General features: G+C 40.8%; 1 protein-coding gene across 4 annotated transcripts in view; it reads left to right on the top strand.

The window, feature by feature from the left end:
* The window catches only part of INTS4 (integrator complex subunit 4), a 117,798-nt gene that overhangs the window by 72,816 nt on the left and 24,014 nt on the right, over positions 1–20,968 (top strand). For all 4 annotated transcript variants that reach the window (XM_009007371.5, XM_002754781.6, XM_054241868.2 and 1 more), the window contains 2 exons: positions 1,971–2,128; positions 18,798–18,891. In XM_009007371.5, coding sequence (XP_009005619.1) covers positions 1,971–2,128; positions 18,798–18,891 — 252 coding nt within the window. The remainder of the gene's footprint in view (positions 1–1,970; positions 2,129–18,797; positions 18,892–20,968) is intronic.

Genomic DNA, 20,968 nt, shown 5'->3' on the forward strand with positions numbered 1-20,968 from the left:
TACTCCTGCCTCAGCCTCCCAAATAGCTGGGTATACAGGTGCATACCACATTATGCAGCTTGTTTTTGGCTTTTTATTTTTCATGCTTTCTGGTTATTAAATAGTAGAAAGCAATTCATATATTCTCTGAAAACTCATTTGTTAATTCTCTTTCTCTCTTGGGCTCTCTGCCATTGTTTTATACTTTTGCTTTTGTGTCCTTTACCTTTTAAGATGATCCATTTTTTTACTCCCTGGGTTACTGATATTAGGCAAGGAGAAAGGAATCTGGAATGTTATATTTTAGATCAAGAATTTAAATTGTTAGCCGGGCTTGGTGGCTCACGCCTATAATCCCAGCACTTTGGGAGGCTGAGGCGGGTAGATCACGAGGTCAAGAGATCGAGACCATCCTGTCAACAAGGTGAAACCCCATCTCTACTAAAAATACAAAAATTAGCTGGGCATGGTGGTGCGCACCTGTAGTCCCAGCTACTCGGGAGACTGAGGCAGGAGAATTGCTTGAACCCAGGAGGCAGAGGTTGCGGTGAGCCAAGATTGCGACATTGCACTGCCTGGGTAACAAGAGCGAAACTCCGTCTCAAAAAACAAAAGAAAAAAAGAATTTAAATTGTTATATTTTAACAATTACATAAAGCCATGATTCTCAACAAGTATTTAGCTTTTTAAAAACAAAACCTTTACTATTTTTAAAACCTAGAGATATATAGAATAAACTTTAAAAAGGGATCATAATAACAATCACAAACACTGAGTGAATGCTACAGCCCAGGGACTTTTCTAATCTCTCTCTATATATATGGTTAGAAAATTTAAACTTTATAGAAGATACAAAATGAGGCCAGGTGCAATGGCTCATACCTATAATCCCAACACTTTGGGAGGCCAAGGTGGGCAAATCATCTGAGGTCAGGAGTTTGTGACCAGCCTATCCAACATTGTGAAATCCGGTCTCTATTAAAAATACAAATGTTACCCAGGCATGGTGGTGGGCACCTGCAGTCCCAGGTACTCAGGAGGTTGAGGCAGGAGAATTGCTTAAACCAGGGAGGAAGAGGTTGCGGTGAGCCGAGATTGCACCACTGCACTCCAGCCTGGGTGACAAAGCGAGACTCCGTCTCAAAAAAAAAAACCGATACAAAATGAAAAGTGAAATACTCTTTGCTGTCTCCTTCCCATTTGTCTTAAAAGATAAACCACTTTTTTTTTTTTTTGAGACAGAGTTTCGCTCTTGTTACCCAGGCTGGAGTGCAATGGCACAATCTCAGCTCACCGCAACCTCCGCCTCCTGGGTTCAAGCAATTCTCCTGCCTCAGCCTCCTGAGTAGCTGGGATTACAGGCACACGCCACCATGCCCAGCTAATTTTTTTGGTATTTTTAGTAGAGACGGGGTTTCACCATATTGACCAGGATGGTCTCAATCTCTTGACCTTGTGATCCACCCACCTCGGCCTCCCAGAGTGCTGGGATTACAGGCGTGAGCCACCACGCCCAGCCAAGATAAACCACTTTTAACAGTAAGAATAAGTATATCTGAAGGGCTAGGCCAAAAATTAAAAAAGTTTAAATTGTTCTCGTGAAAAAAGTTATATGCTAATCTTATTTGGGAATAAATCATTACTCTTCCTCAAGTGAAAGATTAGAGAGTGTTTTAAAGATAAATGTAATGACAGATTAATTTTTAGTCTCATTCCTATGGTTGGGCCATTTATTTCAGTTAGCAATAGAAAATACTATCCCATTCTGTTTTCTTTTTCTCCTGATAACTGTGGTATGTTTGCATTTTCTCTCTTTCTCTTTAACTCCCCGTGTAGCTGAGGAAGGGGAGAAAGGTTATTTATAGAATCTCCTAGCATTTTTTCCCTTTGTTTTGTTTGGCTCACATTTTTGATGTGCTTATATGTGTGTGTGTTACCAAAAGCTGAGTCACCAAACTTAATGGTTCTATAATCCCACTGTGTTTGCTTAGTTACCAGGTAGAAAACTAGTGTCATCAGCTGTTTCTCCCAGCATCATATCTCAAGAGGATCCTTCCCAGCAGTTCCTGCAGCAGAGCCTTGAAAGAGTGTATAGTCTTCAGCACCTGGACCCTCAGGGAGCCCAGGAGCTGCTGGAATTCACTATCAGGTGAGGTAATCATTCCTTCATCTGACAGAATTAGTGCTGTTACACTCAGCTTGACTGTTATGAATTCTAATTTTGGTTGCTAGGCTTGATATTCTTACTCTGTTGGCCTACATTTACATATGGTTTTATGGTCTGTTTATATTTGGATTAGATTGTGGTTTGAGCCTATTTTTTAAAAGAGCTCTTTATATTATTGACTCGATTGATCATTAGTACACAACAGAAATAGTTACAAAGAACCTGTTTTTAGTTTTTAAATTTTAAATATTAGGATGAGTGATGAAAGGCAAAATAACAGTGGCTAAACCAGAACAAAGTTTAATTCTTTCTCATAGGCAGACAGGGATGAGATGACCATGAGGGATCTAGGCTCCCTCATTCTTTTTTTTTTTCTGAGACAGGGTCTTGCCCTGTCACCCAGGCTAGAGTGCAGTGCCATAAACTCAGCTCACTGCAATTACAGCCTCCTGTGCTCAAGTGATTCTCCTACTTAAGCCTCCCAAGTAGCTGGGACCACAGGCATATGCCACCATGCCTGGCTAATTTTTTTGGCACTTTTTTGGTAGAGTCGATGTTTCACCATGTTGCCGAGGCTGGTCTCAAACTCCTGAGCTCGAGTAGTCCTTTTACCTCAGCTTTCCAGAGTGCTGGGATTACAGCCGTGAGCCACAACACCCGGCCTAGGCTCATTCTTTCTTGTGTTTCCATCTTCTACATCAAGCACCCTCTGTTTAACAGTCCAAAATCTATTATCCCCTCTGTATTCCAGCCTTTGGGGAAAAGGAAACGTGAAGAGAAAGGTATCATCTCTATCCTGCAGTTTTTTAGACACTTCCCAAAACTTCTACACTCTAATATTACTTGCATTCTGTTGACTAGAATTTAAGTCACCTGGCCATGTCTCACTTCAAGGAGCGAGGACATACACTCTCAGTGAATAATGCCTGGTTTACATGTAATGACTCTAATACTCGGGGAGAATTTGAGAAAGATATTGGGGCAGGAAACCACAGCAAGATGACTGAATAGGAATAGTTCCAGTCTGTAGCTCCCAGTGAGATCAATGCAGAAGGCGGGTGATTTCTGCATTTCCAACTGAGGTACCCAGCTTATCTCATTGAGACTGGTTAAACAGTTGGTGCAGCCCATGGAGGGCAAGCTGAAGCAGGGTGAGGTGTCACCTCACCCGAGAAGTGCAAGGGATTGGGGAACTCTCTCCCCTAGCCAAGGAAAGCCATGAGGGACTGTGCTGTGAGGGACTGTGCTGTGAGGAATGGTGCATTCAAGCCCAGTTACTACGCTTTTTCCATGGGCTTCACAGCACACAGACAAGGAGATTCCCTCAGGTGCTCATGCCACCAGGGCACCATCTCCCTGGGACAGAGCACCTGGGGGAAAGGGCAGCTGTGGGTGCAGCTTCAGTGGACTTAAACATTCCTGCCTGCCACCTCTGAAGACAGCAGCGGATCTTGCAGCACAGTGCTCAAGCTCTGCTAAGGTACAGACTGCTTCCGCAAGTGGGTCTCTGACCCCTGTGCCTCCTGATTGGGAGATACCTCCCAGCAGGGGTCAACGGACACCTCATACAGGAGAGCTCTGGCTGACATCTGGCAGGTGCCCCTCTGGAATAAAGCTTCCAGAGGAAGAAACAGGCGGCAATCTTTGCTGTTCTGAAGCCTCTGTTAGTGACACCCAGGCGAACAGGTTCTGAAGTGAACCTCCAGCAAACTCCACCAGTTTATTAGTTTTTTGTTTATTAGTCTGCAGCAGAGGGGCCTATTAGGAGGAAAACTAATAAAGAGAAAGGAATAGCATCAACATCAACAAAAAGGACATCCACACTAAAACCCCATCTGAAGGTCACCAGCATCAAAGACCAAAGGTAGATAAATCCATGAAGATGAGGAAAAAACAGTGCAAAAAGGCTGAAAATTCCAAAAACCAGAATACCTCTTCTCCATAGGATCTCAGCTCATCAGCAAGGGAACAAAACTGGATGGAGAATGAGTTTGATTAATTGACAGAAGTAGGACTCAGAAGGTGGGTAATAACAAACTCCTCTGAGATAAAGGAACATGTTCTAATGCAATGCAAGGAAGCTAAGAGCCTTGAAAACAGGTTAGAGGAATTGCTAACTAGAATAACCCGTCTAGAGAAGAACATAAGTGGCCTGATGGAGCTAAAAAATACAGTGTGAGAACTTCATGAAGCATACACAAGTATCAATAGCCAAATTGTTCAAGTGGAAGAAAGGATATCAGAGATTGAAGATCAACTTAATGAAATAAAGCGTGAAGACAAGATTAGAGAAAAAAGAATGAGAAGGAACAAACAAGAGTCCCAAAAAACACGAGGGTATGTGAAAAGACCAAAAGTCACTCAAAAGTGACATGGAGAATGGAACCAAGTTGAAAAACACTCTTCAGGATATTATCCAGGAGAACTTCCCCAGCCTAGCAAGATACACCAACATTCAAATTCAGGAAATACAGAGAAGACCACAAAGATACTCCTCAAGAAGAGCAACCCCAAGATGCATAATTGTCAAATTCACTAAGGTTGAAATGAAGGAAAGAATGTTAAGGGCAGCCAGAGAGAAAGATCAGCTTACCCACAAAGTGTTGCCCATCAGACTAGCAGTGGATCTCTCTGTAGAAACCCTATAAGCCAGAAGAGAATGGGGGCCCATATTTAACATTCTTAAAGAATTTTCAACCCAGAATTTCATATCCAGCCAAACTAAGCTTCATAAGCAAAAGAGAAAGAAAATCCTTTACAGCAAGCAAATGCTGAGAGGCCTGCCTTAAAAGAGTTCCTGAAGGAAGCACTAAATATGGAAAGGAAAAACCAGTTCCAGCCGTTGGAAAAACATTACCAAATTGTAAAGACCATCAACACTATAAAGAAACTGCATCAACTAACAGGCAAAATAACCAGCTAGAATCATAATGACAGGATCAGCTTTACACATAACAATATTAATCTGAAATGTAAACGGGCTAAATGTAGACCAGGAGATTCCCTCAGGTGCCAAATTTAAAAGACACAGACTGGAAAATTTGATAGAATCAGGACCCATTGGTGTGTTGTATTCAGGAGACCCATCTCACCTGCAAAGACACATATAGGCTCAAAATAAAGGGATGGAGGAAGATTTACCAAGCAAATAGAAAACAAAAAGAGCTGGGTTTGCAATCCTAGTCTCTGATAAAACAGATTCTAAACCAACAAAGATCAAAAACGGCAAAGAAGGGCATTTACATAATGGTAAAGGGATTAATGCAACAAGAAAATCTAACTATCCTAAATATATATGAATCCAGTACTGAAGCACCAGATTCATAAAGCAAGTTCTTAGAGATCTACAAAGAGACTTACACTCCCACACAATAATAGTGGGAGTTTTTAACACCCCACTGTCAATATTAGACAGATCAATAAGACAGAAAATTAACAAGGATATTCAGGATTTGAACTCAGCTCTGGACCAAGCAGGCCTAATAGACATCTACAGAACTCTAAACCTCAAATCAACAGAATATACATTTTTCTCAGCACCACTTCACACTTACTCTAAAATTGACCACGTAATTGGAAGTAAACTATTCCTCAGCACATACAGAAGAACGGAAATCATAACAGACAGTCTGTCAGACCACAGTGCAATCAAATTAGAACTCAGGATTAAGAAACTCACTCAAAACTGTACAATGACATGGAAACTGAACAGCCTGCTCCTGAATGACTACTGGGTAAATGATGAAATTAAGGCAGAAATAAATAAGTTCTTTGAAACCAATGAGAACAAAGACAGTGTACCAGAATCTCTGGGACACAGCTAAAGCAGTCTTTAGAGGGAAATTTATAGCACTAAATGTCCACAGGAGAAAGTGGGAGAGATCTAAAATCGACTCCTAACATCACAATTAAAAGAACTAGAGAAGTAAGATCAAACAAATTCGAAAGCTAGCAGAAGACAAGAAATAGTCAGCTAAGATGAGAACAGACTGTTGGAGATAGAGACACAAAAAAATTTAACAAAATAGATAGACCACTAGCCAGACTAATAAAGAAAAGAGAGAAGAATCACATAGACACAATAGAAATGATAAAGGGGAGATCACCACTGATTCCACAGAAATAGAAAATACCATCAGAGAATACTATAAACAGCTCTATGCAAATATAAACTAGAAAATCTAGAAGAAATGGATAAATTCCTGGACACATACACCTTCACAAGACTAATCCAGGAAGAATCAAATCCCTGAATAGACCAATAACTAGTTCTGAAATTGAGGCAATAATTAATAGCCTATCAACCAAAAAAAGCCCAGAACCAGACAGATTCACAGCCAAATTCTACAAGAGGTACAAAGAGGAGCTGGTACCATTCCTTCTCAAAATCATTCCAAACAACAGAAAACGAGGGACTCCTTCATAACTCATTTTATGAGGCCAGCATCATCCTGATACCAAAACCTGGCAGAGACACAACAACAACAAAAAAGAAAACTTCAGGCCAATATCTCTGATGAATATTGATACAAAAATCCTCAATAAAACACTGCCAAACCAAATCCAGCAGTACATCAAAAAGCTTATCCATCATCATCAAGTCGTCCTCATCCCTGGGATGCATGGCTGGTTCAACATACACAAGACAAATGTAATCCATCACATAAACAGAACCAATGACAAAAACTTCATGATTATCTCAATAGATGCAGAAAGGGCCTTTGATAAAATTTGACACCCCTTCATGATAAAAACTCAGTAAACTAGGTATTGTATCTCAAAATAATAAGAGCTATTTATGACAGACCCACAGCCAGTATCATACTGAAATGGGCAAAAGCTGGAAGCATTCCCTTTGAAACAAGACAAGGATGCCCTCTCTCACCACTCCTGTTCAACATAGTATTGGAAGTTCTGGCCAGGGCAATCAGGCAAGAGAAAGAAATAAAGCATATTCAGATAGGAAGAGAGGAAGTCAAATTGTCTCTGTTTGTAGATGACATGATAGTATATTTAGAAAACCCTGTCATCTCAGCCCCAAATCTCCTTAAGCTGTTAAGAAACTTCAGCAAAGTCTCAGGATACAAAATCAATGTGGAAAAATCACAAGCATTCCTATACACCAGTACTAGACAAACAGAGAGCCAAATCATGAGTGAACTCCTATTTATACTTGCTACAAAGAGAATAAAATAACTAGGAATACAACTTACGAGGGATGCGAAGGACCTCTTCAGGGAGAACTATAAACCACTGCTCAAGGAAATAAGCGAGGACACAAACAAATGGAAAAACATTCCAGGCTTATGGATACAATCAATACTGTGTAAATGGCCATACTGCCCAAAGTAATTTATAGGTTCAATGCTATCCCCATCAAGCTACCATTGACTTTCTTCACAGAATTAGAAAATACTTTGAGTTTCATATGGAACCAAAAAGCCCATATAGCCAAACAGTCCTAAGCAAAAAGAATAAAGCTTGGAGGCATCATGCTACCTGACTTCAAACTATACTACAAGGCTATAATAACCAAAACAGCATGTTACTGGTACCAAAACAGATATATAGACCTATACAACAGAACAGAGGCGTCAGAAATAATGCCACACATCTACAACCATCTGATTTTTGGCAAACCTGACAAAAACAGGCAATGGGGAAAGGATTCCCTGTTTAACAAATGGCGTTGGGAAAACTGACTAGCCATATGCAGAAAACTGAAACTGGACCCCTTCCTTATGCCATATACAAAAATTAACTCAGGATGGATTTTTTTTTTTTTTTTTTAATGGAGTCTTGCATTGTCACCCGGGCTGGAGTGCAATGGGGCGATCTTGGCTCACTGCAACCTCCGCTTCCCTGGTTCATGTGATTCTCCACACCTGGCTAATTTTTTGCATTTTTAGTAGAGACGGGGTTTCGCTATGTTGGCAGACTGGTCTTGAACTCCTGACTTCGTGATCCACCCACCACGGCCTCCCAAAGTGCTGGGATTACAGGCATGAGCCACTGGGCTCAGCCACAGTTCAAGATGGATTAAAGACTTAAATATAAGACATAAAACCATGAAAACATGGGTAATACCATTCAGGACATAAGGCATGGGCAAAGACTTCATGACTAAAACACCAAAAGCAATGGCAACAAAAGCCAGAATTGAGAAATGGGATCTAGTTAAACTAAATAGCTTCTGCACAGCAAAAGGAACCATCATCAGAGTGAACAGGTAACCTACAGAAAGAGAGAAAATTTTTGCAATCTATCCATCTGACAAGGGGCTAATATGTAGAATCTACAAGGAACTTAAACAAGTTTCAAGAAAAAAACAACCCCATCAAAAAGTGGGCAAAGGGTATGAACAGAAGACATTTATGCAGACAACAAATGTGAAAGAAAGTTCATCATCAGGACAGGCGCGGTGGCTCAAGCCTGTAATCCCAGCACTTTGGGAGGCCGAGGCAGGTGGATCACAAGGTCAAGAGATCGAGACCATCCTGGTCAACATGGTGAAACACCGTCTCTACTAAAAATACAAAAAATTAGCTGGGCATGGTGGCGTGTGCTGTAATCCCAGCTACTTGGGAGGCTGAGGCAGGAGAATTGCCTGAACCCAGGAGGCGGAGGTTGCGGTGAGCCGAGATCGTACCATTGCACTCCAGCCTGGGTAACAAGAGCAAAACTCCATCTCAAAAAAACAAAAAAAAAAAAAAAGAAAGAAAGTTCATCATCACTGGTCATTAGAGAAATAAAACTCAAAACTATAGTGAGATATCATCTCATGCCAGTTAGAATGGTGATCATTGAAAAATCAGTAAACCGCAGATGCTGGAGAGGATGTGAAGAAATAGGAACACTTTTACACTGTTGGTGGGAGTGTAAATTAGTTCAACCATTATGGAAGACAGTGTGGCAATTCCTTAAGAATCTAGAACCAGAAATACCATTTGATCTGGCAATCCCATTACTGGGTATATACCCAAAGGATCATAAATCATTCTACCGTAAAGATACATGCACACATACGTTTATTGCAGCACTATTCACAATAGCAAAGACTTGGAACCCAAATGCCCATCAATGATAGACTGGATAAAGAAAATGTGGCACATACACACTATGGAATACTATGCATCCATGAAAAATGATGAGTTCATGTTCTTAGCAGAGAAATGGATGGAGCTGGAAACCATCATTTTCAGCAAACTAACACAAGAACAGAAAACCAAACACTGCATGTTTCACTCATAAGTGGGAATTGAATATGAGAACACATGAACACAGGGAGGGGAACATCACACAGCAGGGCCTGTCAGGGGGTAAGGAGGCTCTAGGGGAAGGATAGGATTAGGAGAAATACCTAACGCAGATGACAGGTTGATGGGTGCAGCAAGCCACCGTGGCATATGCATATGTATGTAACAAACCTGCATGTTCTGCATGTGTATCCCAGAACTTAAAGTATAATTTGAAAAAAAGATATTGGGGAACAACCAAAAGGCTCTGCCAAACCTTCTTATAATCGCCTGAATTATGTGGAACTGAAAAGATATAATATTTTTCTCTCTCTTTTAAGAGCAAACAGTACTGCTTTTGCTGAAAGCAAATGAGTTTAATTATTTATTGTTTGCTCTTAAAAGATAGAAAACTATTATATCGGCCGGGCATGTTGGCGCACACCTGTAATCCCACCGATTTGGGAGGCCAAGGAAGGCAGATCACTTGAGGTCAGCAGTTCAAGACCAGCCTGTCCAACATGGTGAAACCCTGACTCTACTAAAAATACAAAAATTAGCTGGGTGTGGTGGCATGCACCTGTAATCCTAGCTACTCGGGAGGCTGAGGCACAAGAATCACTTGAACTTGGGAGGTGGAGGTTGCAGTGAGCTGAGATCACACCACTGCACTCCAGCCTGGGAACAGAGTGAGACTCCCTCTTAAAAAAAAAATAAATAAAAATATTATATCATTTGTAGCTTGGTTGAGCTCTCTTTTGATCTTCCCTGAAGAGTATTTGGTATCAGGCACATTCAATTAATAATTTTTAGTGGATCATTTCATTGCATACACTAAGAAACAGCTCTATGCTAGATGCAGATTAGATAGATAGGATTTTGCCCTTAGAGAACCCATGTAGACAAGATGGATATAGACAAAGACTTATGATGGTGGATAACAGTGCTGTATACTTTATTCATGCTTTCCTGTCTATTATTGCATCTTAACATCTTATACAGCAGGCCAACTGAACCATCCTCCAAGTTATATTTTCCCATTATGTTAGGTCATTCATTTACGTAGCAGCGTTAACTATTTGTTTACTCTAATAAGCCAGATGCTGAGAGTAGAGAGAAATGTGAAATGATATTTGTTCCTAAGGTACTCACTGTTTATTATGGATCCAGAAATCATCAATTTGACATATGATACAGTAAAGAAAAGCATAGGTACTATGGAAAAACAGATAAAAATCCCTAATCCATCAGAGTAGTGGTGGTGAGGGATGCTTCACAAAGGAGAAGATCCTTTAGCTACTATGAAATGGTAACTGAGCATGTCAGTTTTGTAGTCCAGGTGCGGATCAGAATTCTAGCTTCAGCAGACATCAGAAGAGCTGGGTGACCTGAGGGAGGACAGCCTCCCAGAACTGCAGTGGTATAGTATAGTGATTGAGTGAATGGAGGTTTGAAGGCAGACTCATTTTGGTTCACGTCTGAGCTTAATACAGTCATGCACTAAATAACAACACTGTGGTCAGTGACAAACTGCATATACGGTGGTGGTCCCATGATTTTATTTTTACTGTACCTTTTTTATGTTTAGGTACACAAATATTTACCAAAATATTACAGTTGTCTAGAATATTTAGTACAGTAACATGCTGTACAGATTTGTAGCCTAGGAACAATAGACTATACCATATAGCCTAGGTGTATAGTAGGCTATATACCATTTAGATTTGTGTAAATATACTCTAGGATGTTTCTGTGACAAAATCACTTGACATGGTACTTATCAAAATATGTAACACATGATTTGTATTTGTTTGATTTTAGTATAGTTTATTGCTTAATGTGCATCTGCAGAAAACAAAATAGGCTTTTGACTAATTTAAGCAGAAAGACATTTATTACAGAATGCTACATGGCTCATAGAGTTGTTGGGACGGCTAAAGAAACAGACTAGGTGGAATATCCAGGAATGATTTCCAGAGCCACACAATGAGTGGGCCACCAAGGATGTTCCTGCCATGATCAGGAAGCTGCCTATTGAGTCAGGATGCAACTGATAAAGCTACTGGCTCCAGAACCATGTCTTGTATTCTGCCTTTCTCCCCACTTAACTTTGTTCCCTATACAAAACCCATAAGAATGTGTTTGACCCATACTAAATCATGTCTGGAACCTAGCTCAAGGGAATCTGAGAAATACAGTGTTTAACTTTGTAGCTTATATAGTCTAGGAAGATACAGTAGGTGAAGATAGGAATACCATGTGTGAGTGAGCCAAATCCACTGTGTATGCAACTGCTCTTAGCTTCAGTTTACTCACTTGGGGGACCTGATGACTCGCTGGGTACAGGGGTGGAAGTGAGGAACTGGGAGAGGTAAATGGGTGGTCTGACACTCTAGTAATCAATATAAAGTTGAGGGTGTCCTGGGCTCCCCTGAGAGTGCCATGGGCTTGGGCTGAACAGGCTGTAGGGAGAATGCTGGGTAGGTGGATGCAGCTGCAGCCACAGGAGAGCCACAGCGTGCAGCGTGTGTCTAGCATGAGCCTCCTGAGCCTCCACCTGGATCACATAGTCTTTGTAACCCTAGGAAGCCTCTAGAAGCCACACAGAGGCCCATAGCAACTCTCCTGCCCTAGGGGGTGATTTCAGCAGCTACTCCAGTGATGGGTCCCCCAGTGGCTCTGGGACCCAAGCAAAGATGATTCACAAGGTCCCTACCAAGCACAGGCCTTCACAGTTCAACAAGAAAATCCTACTATTGACTGGATTTTAAAAACTCAGTGGAGGAGATCACACTAGAAATGATAGATGCTGCAGGAAACAAAACTTGAGTGAAAGCTTGTTACCATAAAAAATGAACTTACACATATCACTGCAAAGCAGTGATAGCATCAGTCAAAAGGGCGGCAGAACATGAATCATTAAGTTGGAACATGGCAAAGAAGGCTGTGTGGCATGAAGAAGCTGCATTAGTGGCAAAGGCTAAGCCTAAATGATATTCTGGATGGCAGAGTGTTCGCCTGAATACCATCACTGTAATCAGTAACACCAAAGTCAGGGAAAACAGAATTGTTTTTCAAGTTGAAATTGTTTTAGCATAACAGTTTGTTCTCTTGCCACTGTGCATTCAGTCACACCCTTGATATTTATTGTATGCCTGTTATGTGCCAGTAATAGTACTCTAAACTAGGGGTCAACAAACTACAGCCTATGGACCAAAGCTGGCCTGTTGCCTACTTTTTTATGTAAGACCTGATTGAAGCACAGCCATGCTCATTTGTTTACGTATTATCTAAAGTTGCTTTCATGCTACAGGCCTTCACAGTTCAACAAGAAATAGCAGAGTTGAGTAGTTGCCACAGAGATGATACAGCCTGTAAAACCTAACACATATTTACTATCTGACGTTTTAGAGAAAAAGTTTGCTGACCCTGCTATAAGCTCTGGGCAGTCTACAGCTCTGTAACCGGAGATTCCAGTCCTCTCTGTATCTCTTGTGAAGCAGTTTCTCTTCTCCCTCAACAAAGTGTTTATAAAGTTTTGGAGGCCACTAAATGAGGTTGTTGGCCCTGAGCCCAGTAAAATAAAGTCTACTTCCTGACGCATCCCCACCTAAATAAACATTTAGATTTTGTCCTTGACAGTTTGATACTGTTGGCACTAAAGCAAGTGCAAGAGGCACAAAAGCTAGCCAATTTTGTGATCAGCTGCAGAGCTGGCTCTTAGAAGGTACTGGTAAACGCCTGTTGGTTTGAGTTGCCTTCATAATCTGGATTTCCTGAGGTGATAGCCTTGCTGGGCAGCGGCCGGCCAGATCACTGTTCTAAGTTCAGGGCTGTGTGTTTCTAGCTTGGGTGTGTATTCAGGAGCACAGGCAGGGTGGTGAAAGATCTGGAAAGGGAAGCAGATGGTGCATAGCCACTGAGGGCACATTCGATGCTTTATTACCATCATTGCAGATGTGAAGTAATTTGCTAAGAAGAGGCAGAACTAGGATTTGAATTCAGCTTTGTCAACTCTAAAATCCATATTCTGTGATATGCAGTGATATACAGGGGATTCCTGTATCACATGAGTTTAGATCAGTTGACCCCTGGGGTTCTTTACAACTTACGCTTAGTTGTTACGGAGAGAAATGTTAGGCTTTCATACAGAAGGTTTTCTATGAGAACTGGGCCATGTATTTGTTAGTATAAGTGTAAAACAAATTTCACTGTCATACTCAATGCCCTGTTTTGTAATCCAAACAGCCATTTTACCCAATTTTACTATGAGCCAGATGCTGTGGTTTACACCTGTAGAACTGTTTTGAAGATTATTGTAATTATATGTGGTGAAAACATTTTGAGAATAGCAGTTACATAGATAATAGTTGGACATTTATGAATTTTTGCTTTAAAATTAAATCTACTGTGGCTTGACATACCGGACATGCTTTTGATACTTTGTAAGTAAATCAAATTTTATAAATATAATCATGTTTAAATTCACTAGCAGGTTTGAAGGGGATTGTCTTTAAGGAATGTTACAGTCATTTGTCTGCTATTTCTCAGTATGAATAAATGACCTCCTATTTTTCAAAGTTTACATTTTTGTGTAAGTCCATGAAAGTGCTGTTGCAGGAAATACACACTGTTGTTTCAGGAACTATATCACCTTAGAAGTGTTCCATAATAGAGAATTGTTCTTTTGGAGTAAAATAGCTCATTTTAATCTGAAACAGAAGGGGCTTCATTTATCTGAGGTAGAAAGAAATGTGCTACTTTTCTTATGAGAATTCTTTTACACACTAACCATTGAAGAACATGGGATTATTTTTAGTTGAATTCTTTAAAATCTGCTTTTTGCTTTGCAACTTTTAATGTCTCTAAGGGAGATATTCTCATTCGTAGTATGGGTCTAGTAATTAAAGAGTAGAAATATACATTTGCAATCTGTAGCCATCTAGGTGCAAGAATGAAGATGGTGTTTTAGAAGTCACCAAGGCTGCATTTATTTGTATTTCCTAACATTCCTTTTTGCACTACCAAGCTACCAAGAGACATTAATTATAAATTTGATGTTTAGAGATTGTTAGAGATTGAAATAATAAACTACATTTGATTTACACATCCAGAGTCTATTTGACTATCTTTAATAGTGATTTAAAAAATTAATTCAGCCTGTTGTGTAAGCTTAAAAAGAATCACACTATATGTAAATATGTTTACACATAGTGACATCATATAGATTCTTAATCTATGTGTTCCTGGGAGGAACTATTTGGCTGTGCCAGAGAGCCTTTATAGAAAAATGGCCCAGTGTATCTAGTTTTTTTTTTTTTTTTTTTTTTTTTTTTTAATGGAGTCTTGCTCTCTGTTATCCAGGCTGGAGTGCAGTGGCATGATCTCCGTTCACTACAACCTCTACCTCCTGGGTTCAATCAAGCAATTCTCCTGCCTCAGCCACTCAAATAGCTGGGACTACAGGTGCAGTCTGCACGCCCAACTAATTTTTTGCATTTTAGTAGAGACAGGGTTTCACTGTGTTATCCAGGTTGGTTTCAAACTCCTGAGCTCAGGCAAACCGCCCACCTCAGCCTCCCTAAGTGCTAGGATTACAGGTGTGAGCCACCACAGCCGGCCGTATCTAGTTTTAAATTAGTCTTGGTCTCATCTCTATTTGATGTAAGTTAATAAATAAATGAAAATAGTTTAATAGCAAATAAAGAAGGAGATGCAATATTATGTGGTTAAAAAAATACTTTTGGAGTCAGAGCTGACTCTGTTTTGTTCATGTCCTGTTTTGTTGTTTATTCTATGACCTTAGGCAAACCACTTAAATTCTGATCTTTAGTTTCCTGTTTAGTGAAATAGGATTAATTGCAGTTCATATTGTGAGGATTAAGTGAGCTCAAGTAAGGAAACACCTAGCACAGTACAGTGCACATAGAATGTGCTTGGTGTACTTTCCTCATTAGAGTCCATCATCTCCTGATGGATGTCTAGACTGAGGCTACCTGAGAATTCTGAGCATAAGGAGATAAGAGGAAACACTGGGACAGAGAGGAGTTTTCCAAGAGCTAACAAGATTTCATTTTTCTTTGTACAGAAGATCAGAAGTCTTATGGCTGATTGTGTTGCATTGGGTTGTATCTTGTTCTGTGCGCCTCAGAACAACTGCTACAATTCCAGGGCAGTAACATAAAATAACACTCAGAATCGGTTAATGTACAGTCAGTCAGTCTGTATTCTGTATAACTGTCACAGAAGGCAGGATCTTACCGGAGAGGAAACACTTCTGAAGTAGAATGCTTCAGAGCTATCTCTTGTAAGAGAAAAATCAGAGACGTGAAAGGAAGACACCAGCTGGCCACCAAACTCACATTTCACAGTTGAGCTTAGCTATTCCATGGTCTTGCCTTTCATTGTGCTGGGTTCTCATGCTTTGGGTAGGCTCTCCAGGACCAACTCAAGCCACCCAAACTCATAAGAAGTGATACATGTCATACATTAATTCTTCAATCACTTTGAGAGCAATTTGCTCTGTGCCTTTTTGTAGGCATTTCCTTCTTGATATCAAAGTCCCTAGGAGGCAGCATTAACTATCATGATGTTGCTCCTCCCCTCCGCTCCCCTTCCCTCCCCTCCCCTTCCCTCCCCTCCCCTCCCCTCCCCTCCCCTCCCCTCCCCTCCCCTCCCATCTCCTCCCCTCCCCTCCCCTCCCCTCCCCTCTTCTTTTTTTTTGAGATGGAGTCTCACTCTGTCACCCAGGCTGGAGTGCAGTGGTGCGATCTTGGCTCACTGCAACCTCCACCTCCTGGGTTCAAGCAATTCTCCTGCTGCAGCCTCCTGAGTAGTTGGGACTACAGGCACCCACCACCATGCTAATTTTTTGTATTTTTAGTAGATAGGGTTTCACCGTGTTACTCGGGTTGGTCTTGATCTCCTGACTTCATGATCTGCCCACGTCCACCTCCCAACATTCTGGGATTACAAGCATGAGCCACTGATTTCTTACTCAAGGCAGATATGTTTTCATATGGTTACAATCATTGTGTCTGTACTTACATCCAGTTAGGATGCTTTTCACAAGTTAGCTTATAATGGCTGTTTATTTACTGCTATGATCTGAGAGTTTATATCTCCCCCAGATTCATATACTGACCCCCAAGGTAGTATTAGGAAGTGAGGTCTTTGGGAGGTGATTAGGTCATGAGAGTAGAACCCTCATGAATGAGATTAATGCCCATATAAAAGAGGCCTAAGGGAGCTCGTTTATGACATGCACCATATGAAGGTGCATGTAGAAGGTGCTAACTATGAAATGGGCCCTAACTAGAAACCAAATCTGTAGGTGCCTTGATATTGTACTTCCCAGCCTATATAACTGTGAGAAATAAATTTTGGTTGTTTAAAAGCCACCCAGTCTATGATACGTTGTTATAGCAGCTAAATGACTTAAGATATTTTTGTAGATCACCAGAAATTGGAGATACGGTATAATTAAGTGGCTTACTTATATAATTGAGGACCCAGTTTCTCTCTTTCTCTTTGGACTTTTCTTGTCTTCAGCATTGGCTTTATCTTAAGGTTTTTTCCCCTTAGAGTTGCAGTATGCTGCCATTGGCAATCAGGGCTATAAGCATCCTTGTCCAATCTAGCAAGAGACAGACAGACACACTAATTTGTTCTAAGCATGGAATATAAGTCCTTGCATCTGAACTGATAAGTTCAACTCAGGTCACATATCCAGGTAGATAAAGTGCACTAATTGGCTTAGTTCAGTCAGATAGTACCTGGAATTGAGTTCGTGGACATGCTCCTTTGAACAAAATCGGAGTTCAGTTAGTAATAAAGAAGAGGAGAATGGCTAACTGGACAGGCAACCAACAGTGTCTATCATAATACCTTTTTAAAAAATAATGTTTTTTTCTTTTTCTGATACAAAAAAATATTTGTTCACTGTCTTAAAAACTTGGAAAATAGGCCGGGCATGGTGGCTCAAGCCTGTAATCCCAGCACTTTGGGAGGCCGAGGCGGGTGGATCACAAGGTCAAAAGATCAAGACCATCCTGGTCAACATGGTGAAACCCCGTCTCTACTAAAAATACAAAAAATTAGCTGGGCATGGTGGCGCGTGCCTGTAATCCCAGCTACTCAGGAGGCTGAGGCAGGAAAATTGCCTGAACCCAGGAGGCAGAGGTTGCGGTGAGCTGAGATCGCACCATTGCATTCCAGCCTGAATAACAAGAGCGAAACTCCGTCTCAAAAAAACAGAAAAGAAAACTTGGAAAATAAAGCATAGGGAGAAGGTACTAACGAGCACCCTATTACCACTATCCAGAAAACCACCTTGATGTATTTTTCTCCTCTATATAGTTTTTACATAGTTGCAATCATATACCTTATTAACTTAACCATTTTGTATTTTAATGGCTATAAAATATTTACATAGGCAAGTCTCAGTGGCTCATGCCTGTAATCCCAGCACTTTGGGAGGCTGAGGCAGGCAGATCACAAGATCAGGAGTTTGAGAACAGCCTCACCAACATGGTTAAACCCTGTCTCTACCAAAAATACAAAAATTAGCTGGGCATTGTGGCATGTGCCTGTAATCCCAGCTACTTGGGAGGCTGGGGCAGGGGAATAGCTTGAACCTGGAAGGCAGAGGTTGCAGTAAGCCGTTATTGAGCCACTGCCCTTCAGCCTGGGTGACAGAGCAAGATTCTGTCTCAAGGAAAAAAAAATTACTGGATTGTACTGTAATTTATTCAGTAGTTCTTTCACCATTAATAAGTAGTTACTGAGTTTTTTACTGTAATAGTCCCCATAACAATGAGTATTATGGGGCATAAAGCATTTCATTTCTGTTGAATGTTTCTCTTAGTATTATTTTTCAGCATAAAGCTATCAGTCAAACTATTTTACCACAGATGTGGCTTTATAACAGTATGGTTTTGCTTTCCAAAAGGGTTACATCAGCTTAAACTACTATCAAAGTGTGAGTGAACCAATTTTATTATAACCACTCCAGCATTCAGTGTTGTCATTTAAAAATTTATGACCAGTGGCCAGGTATGGTGGCTCACGCCTGTAATCCTAGCACTTTGGGAGGTCAGGGCGGGCAGATCACCTGAGGTCAGGAGTTTGAGACCAGCCTGGCCAATATGGTAAAACCTCATCTCTACTAAAAATGCAAAAAATTAGTTGGGTGTGGTGGCAGGCGTCTATAATCCCAGCTACAGGTTGAGGCAGGAAAATCACTTAAAAACGAGAGGCAGAGGTTGCAGTGAGTGACAGTGCGAGACTCTGTCTCAAAAAAAGAAAAAATTATGACCAGTTTACGAGGTATAAAATGGTAAAATGCTTTGACATGATCTTTATGTTGGTGGCATTATCCTTATCCTGTGTTTGGCTTGGGGTTTTATTTACCATAGGGATCTGCAAAGACTTGGAGAACTTCAGTCTGAATTGGCAGGAGTAGCTGATTTCTCTGCCACCTACCTTCGCTGTCAACTACTTCTCATCAAGGTTGGTTTGCATCCATTCTGTTTATGATTGTGATGCAAAAAAGCACTTTTGTGGATCCAGCAGTGTGTGAGATCATAAGTTGCAAAACTTATGGTCTTAATGCAGCCACTTGACGATGGAGAAATTATGTATTCTGCAGTGTGATTACATTTGTCTCTAATTAATGAAATATTAACTAATAGGAATCTGAATTTGTAAATTTTGGGAGAATTCTTTTATCATAATATAATTAGAGCAGATTGGATAATCATTTTAGTTAGAATGCCAAGGATTGTAAATGTTTTGTGTAATTTGATTAGCAAAGGAATTGCATAAAGTTTTAGACTGTTTTCTTTTTTTTTTTTGAGACGGAGTTTCACTCTTGTTACCCAGGCTGGAGTGCAATGAATGGCGTGATCTCGGCTCACGGCAACCTCCGCCTCCTGGGTTCAGGCAATTCTCCTGTCTCAGCCTCCTGAGTAGCTGGGATTACAGGCACGCGCCACCATGCCCAGCTAATTTTTTGTATTTTTAGTAGAGACGGGGTTTCACCATGTTGACCAGGATGGTCTTGATCTCTTGACCTCGTGATGCACCTGCCTCGGCCTCCCAAAGTGCTAGGATTACAGGCTTGAGCCACCGCGCCTGGCTAGACTATTTTCTTAAAATGCTCATTTCAAGGTCGGGTGCAGTGGCTCACATCTGTAATCTTAGCACTTTGAGAGGCCAAAGCAGGAGGATCGCTTGAGCCTAAGAGTTTGAGACCAGCCTGGGCAACATAATGATACCTCATCTCTACTAGAAAATTAAACAATAGCCGGATGTGGTGATGCATTCCTATAATCCTAGCTACTTGGGAGGCTGAATTGGGAGGACTGCTTGAGCCTAGGAGGTCAAGGCTGCAGTGAGATTGCGTTTCAGCCTGGGTGACAGAGCAAGATCCTGTCTTAAAACAAAAAAAGTGGCCGGGCGCGGTGGCTCAAGCCTGTAATCCCAGCACTTTGGGAGGCCGAGGCGGGTGGATCACGAGGTCAACAGATCGAGACCATCCTGGTCAACATGGTGAAACCCCGTCTCTACTAAAAATTACAAAAAATTAGCTGGGCACAGTGGCGCGTGCCTGTAATCCCAGCTACTCAGGAGGCTGAGGCAGGAGAATTGCCTGAACCCAGGGGGCGGAGGTTGCGGTGAGCCGAGATTGCGCCATTGCACTCCAGCCTGGGTAACAAGAGCGAAACTCCGTCTCAAAAAAAAAAAAAAAAAAGCTCACTGCGCTTCATCGTAGTTGAAAGGTTAATTTCATTGCTCTTAAAAGGACCAACTTGCTAGCATTTCATACTTAGTAGTCAGGTATATACAGAATTGGTACCCAAGAATCTATTTAGTTTTGCTGAGTTAGAACAATTAAATTAGTTCAGTATCTTTCAGCTTCTGTAGGAGAATTTTACTATAAATTTTGGCACAGAATTTAGGAGAGCCCTTTTTACTTGACAAACCTTTATCTTGTCCCTAGTTGAAAATGTTGTTTTTAAAGTAATTAATGATATTTGATTAAAGTCAGAATAAATAGGGGAGTCAAAAGTTATTTTCTACTCTGTGAACTTGTGCTGTTATACAGTTGTACAGGTGTGTATACTTATGTAAAGGTGGGTATGTATGCTTCATATTTAAATGGTCCTTGTTAAACTAGATATATTCTTTCTAATGTATATATCTGTGTAATCACCACCACAGGCAAGTCATAGAACATTTTCATCACTCCAAGAAGTTCCTTCATGCCCCTTTGCAAAGTTATTTGGCTTTTCCAAGTCTCTGTGAAACCCTAGGAATTCAAGGAGGCCTTGGAAAAGAATCTACTTTTCTATGGTAGCAGAAGATGGGTGAGAAAAGAGAAGTGATTACTCCTAAAAAGAACACATAATTGTTGGTTATTTAATGACAAGGAATGACAGTGTAGGTAAGGGGCTCAGAGCCGGAACCCAAGGCAAGAGTGTTTAATAACAGGAAGAAAGGTAAATAAATTGTGGCACAGCTACCTAGCAGTATATTCTATAGCCAGTAATGATCTTTACAAAGAATTATACAACAACATGACAAA

The sequence above is a fragment of the Callithrix jacchus genome, chromosome 10 (assembly GCF_049354715.1).
Source record: "Callithrix jacchus isolate 240 chromosome 10, calJac240_pri, whole genome shotgun sequence".
In the NCBI taxonomy this organism is placed as follows: domain Eukaryota; kingdom Metazoa; phylum Chordata; class Mammalia; order Primates; family Cebidae; genus Callithrix; species Callithrix jacchus.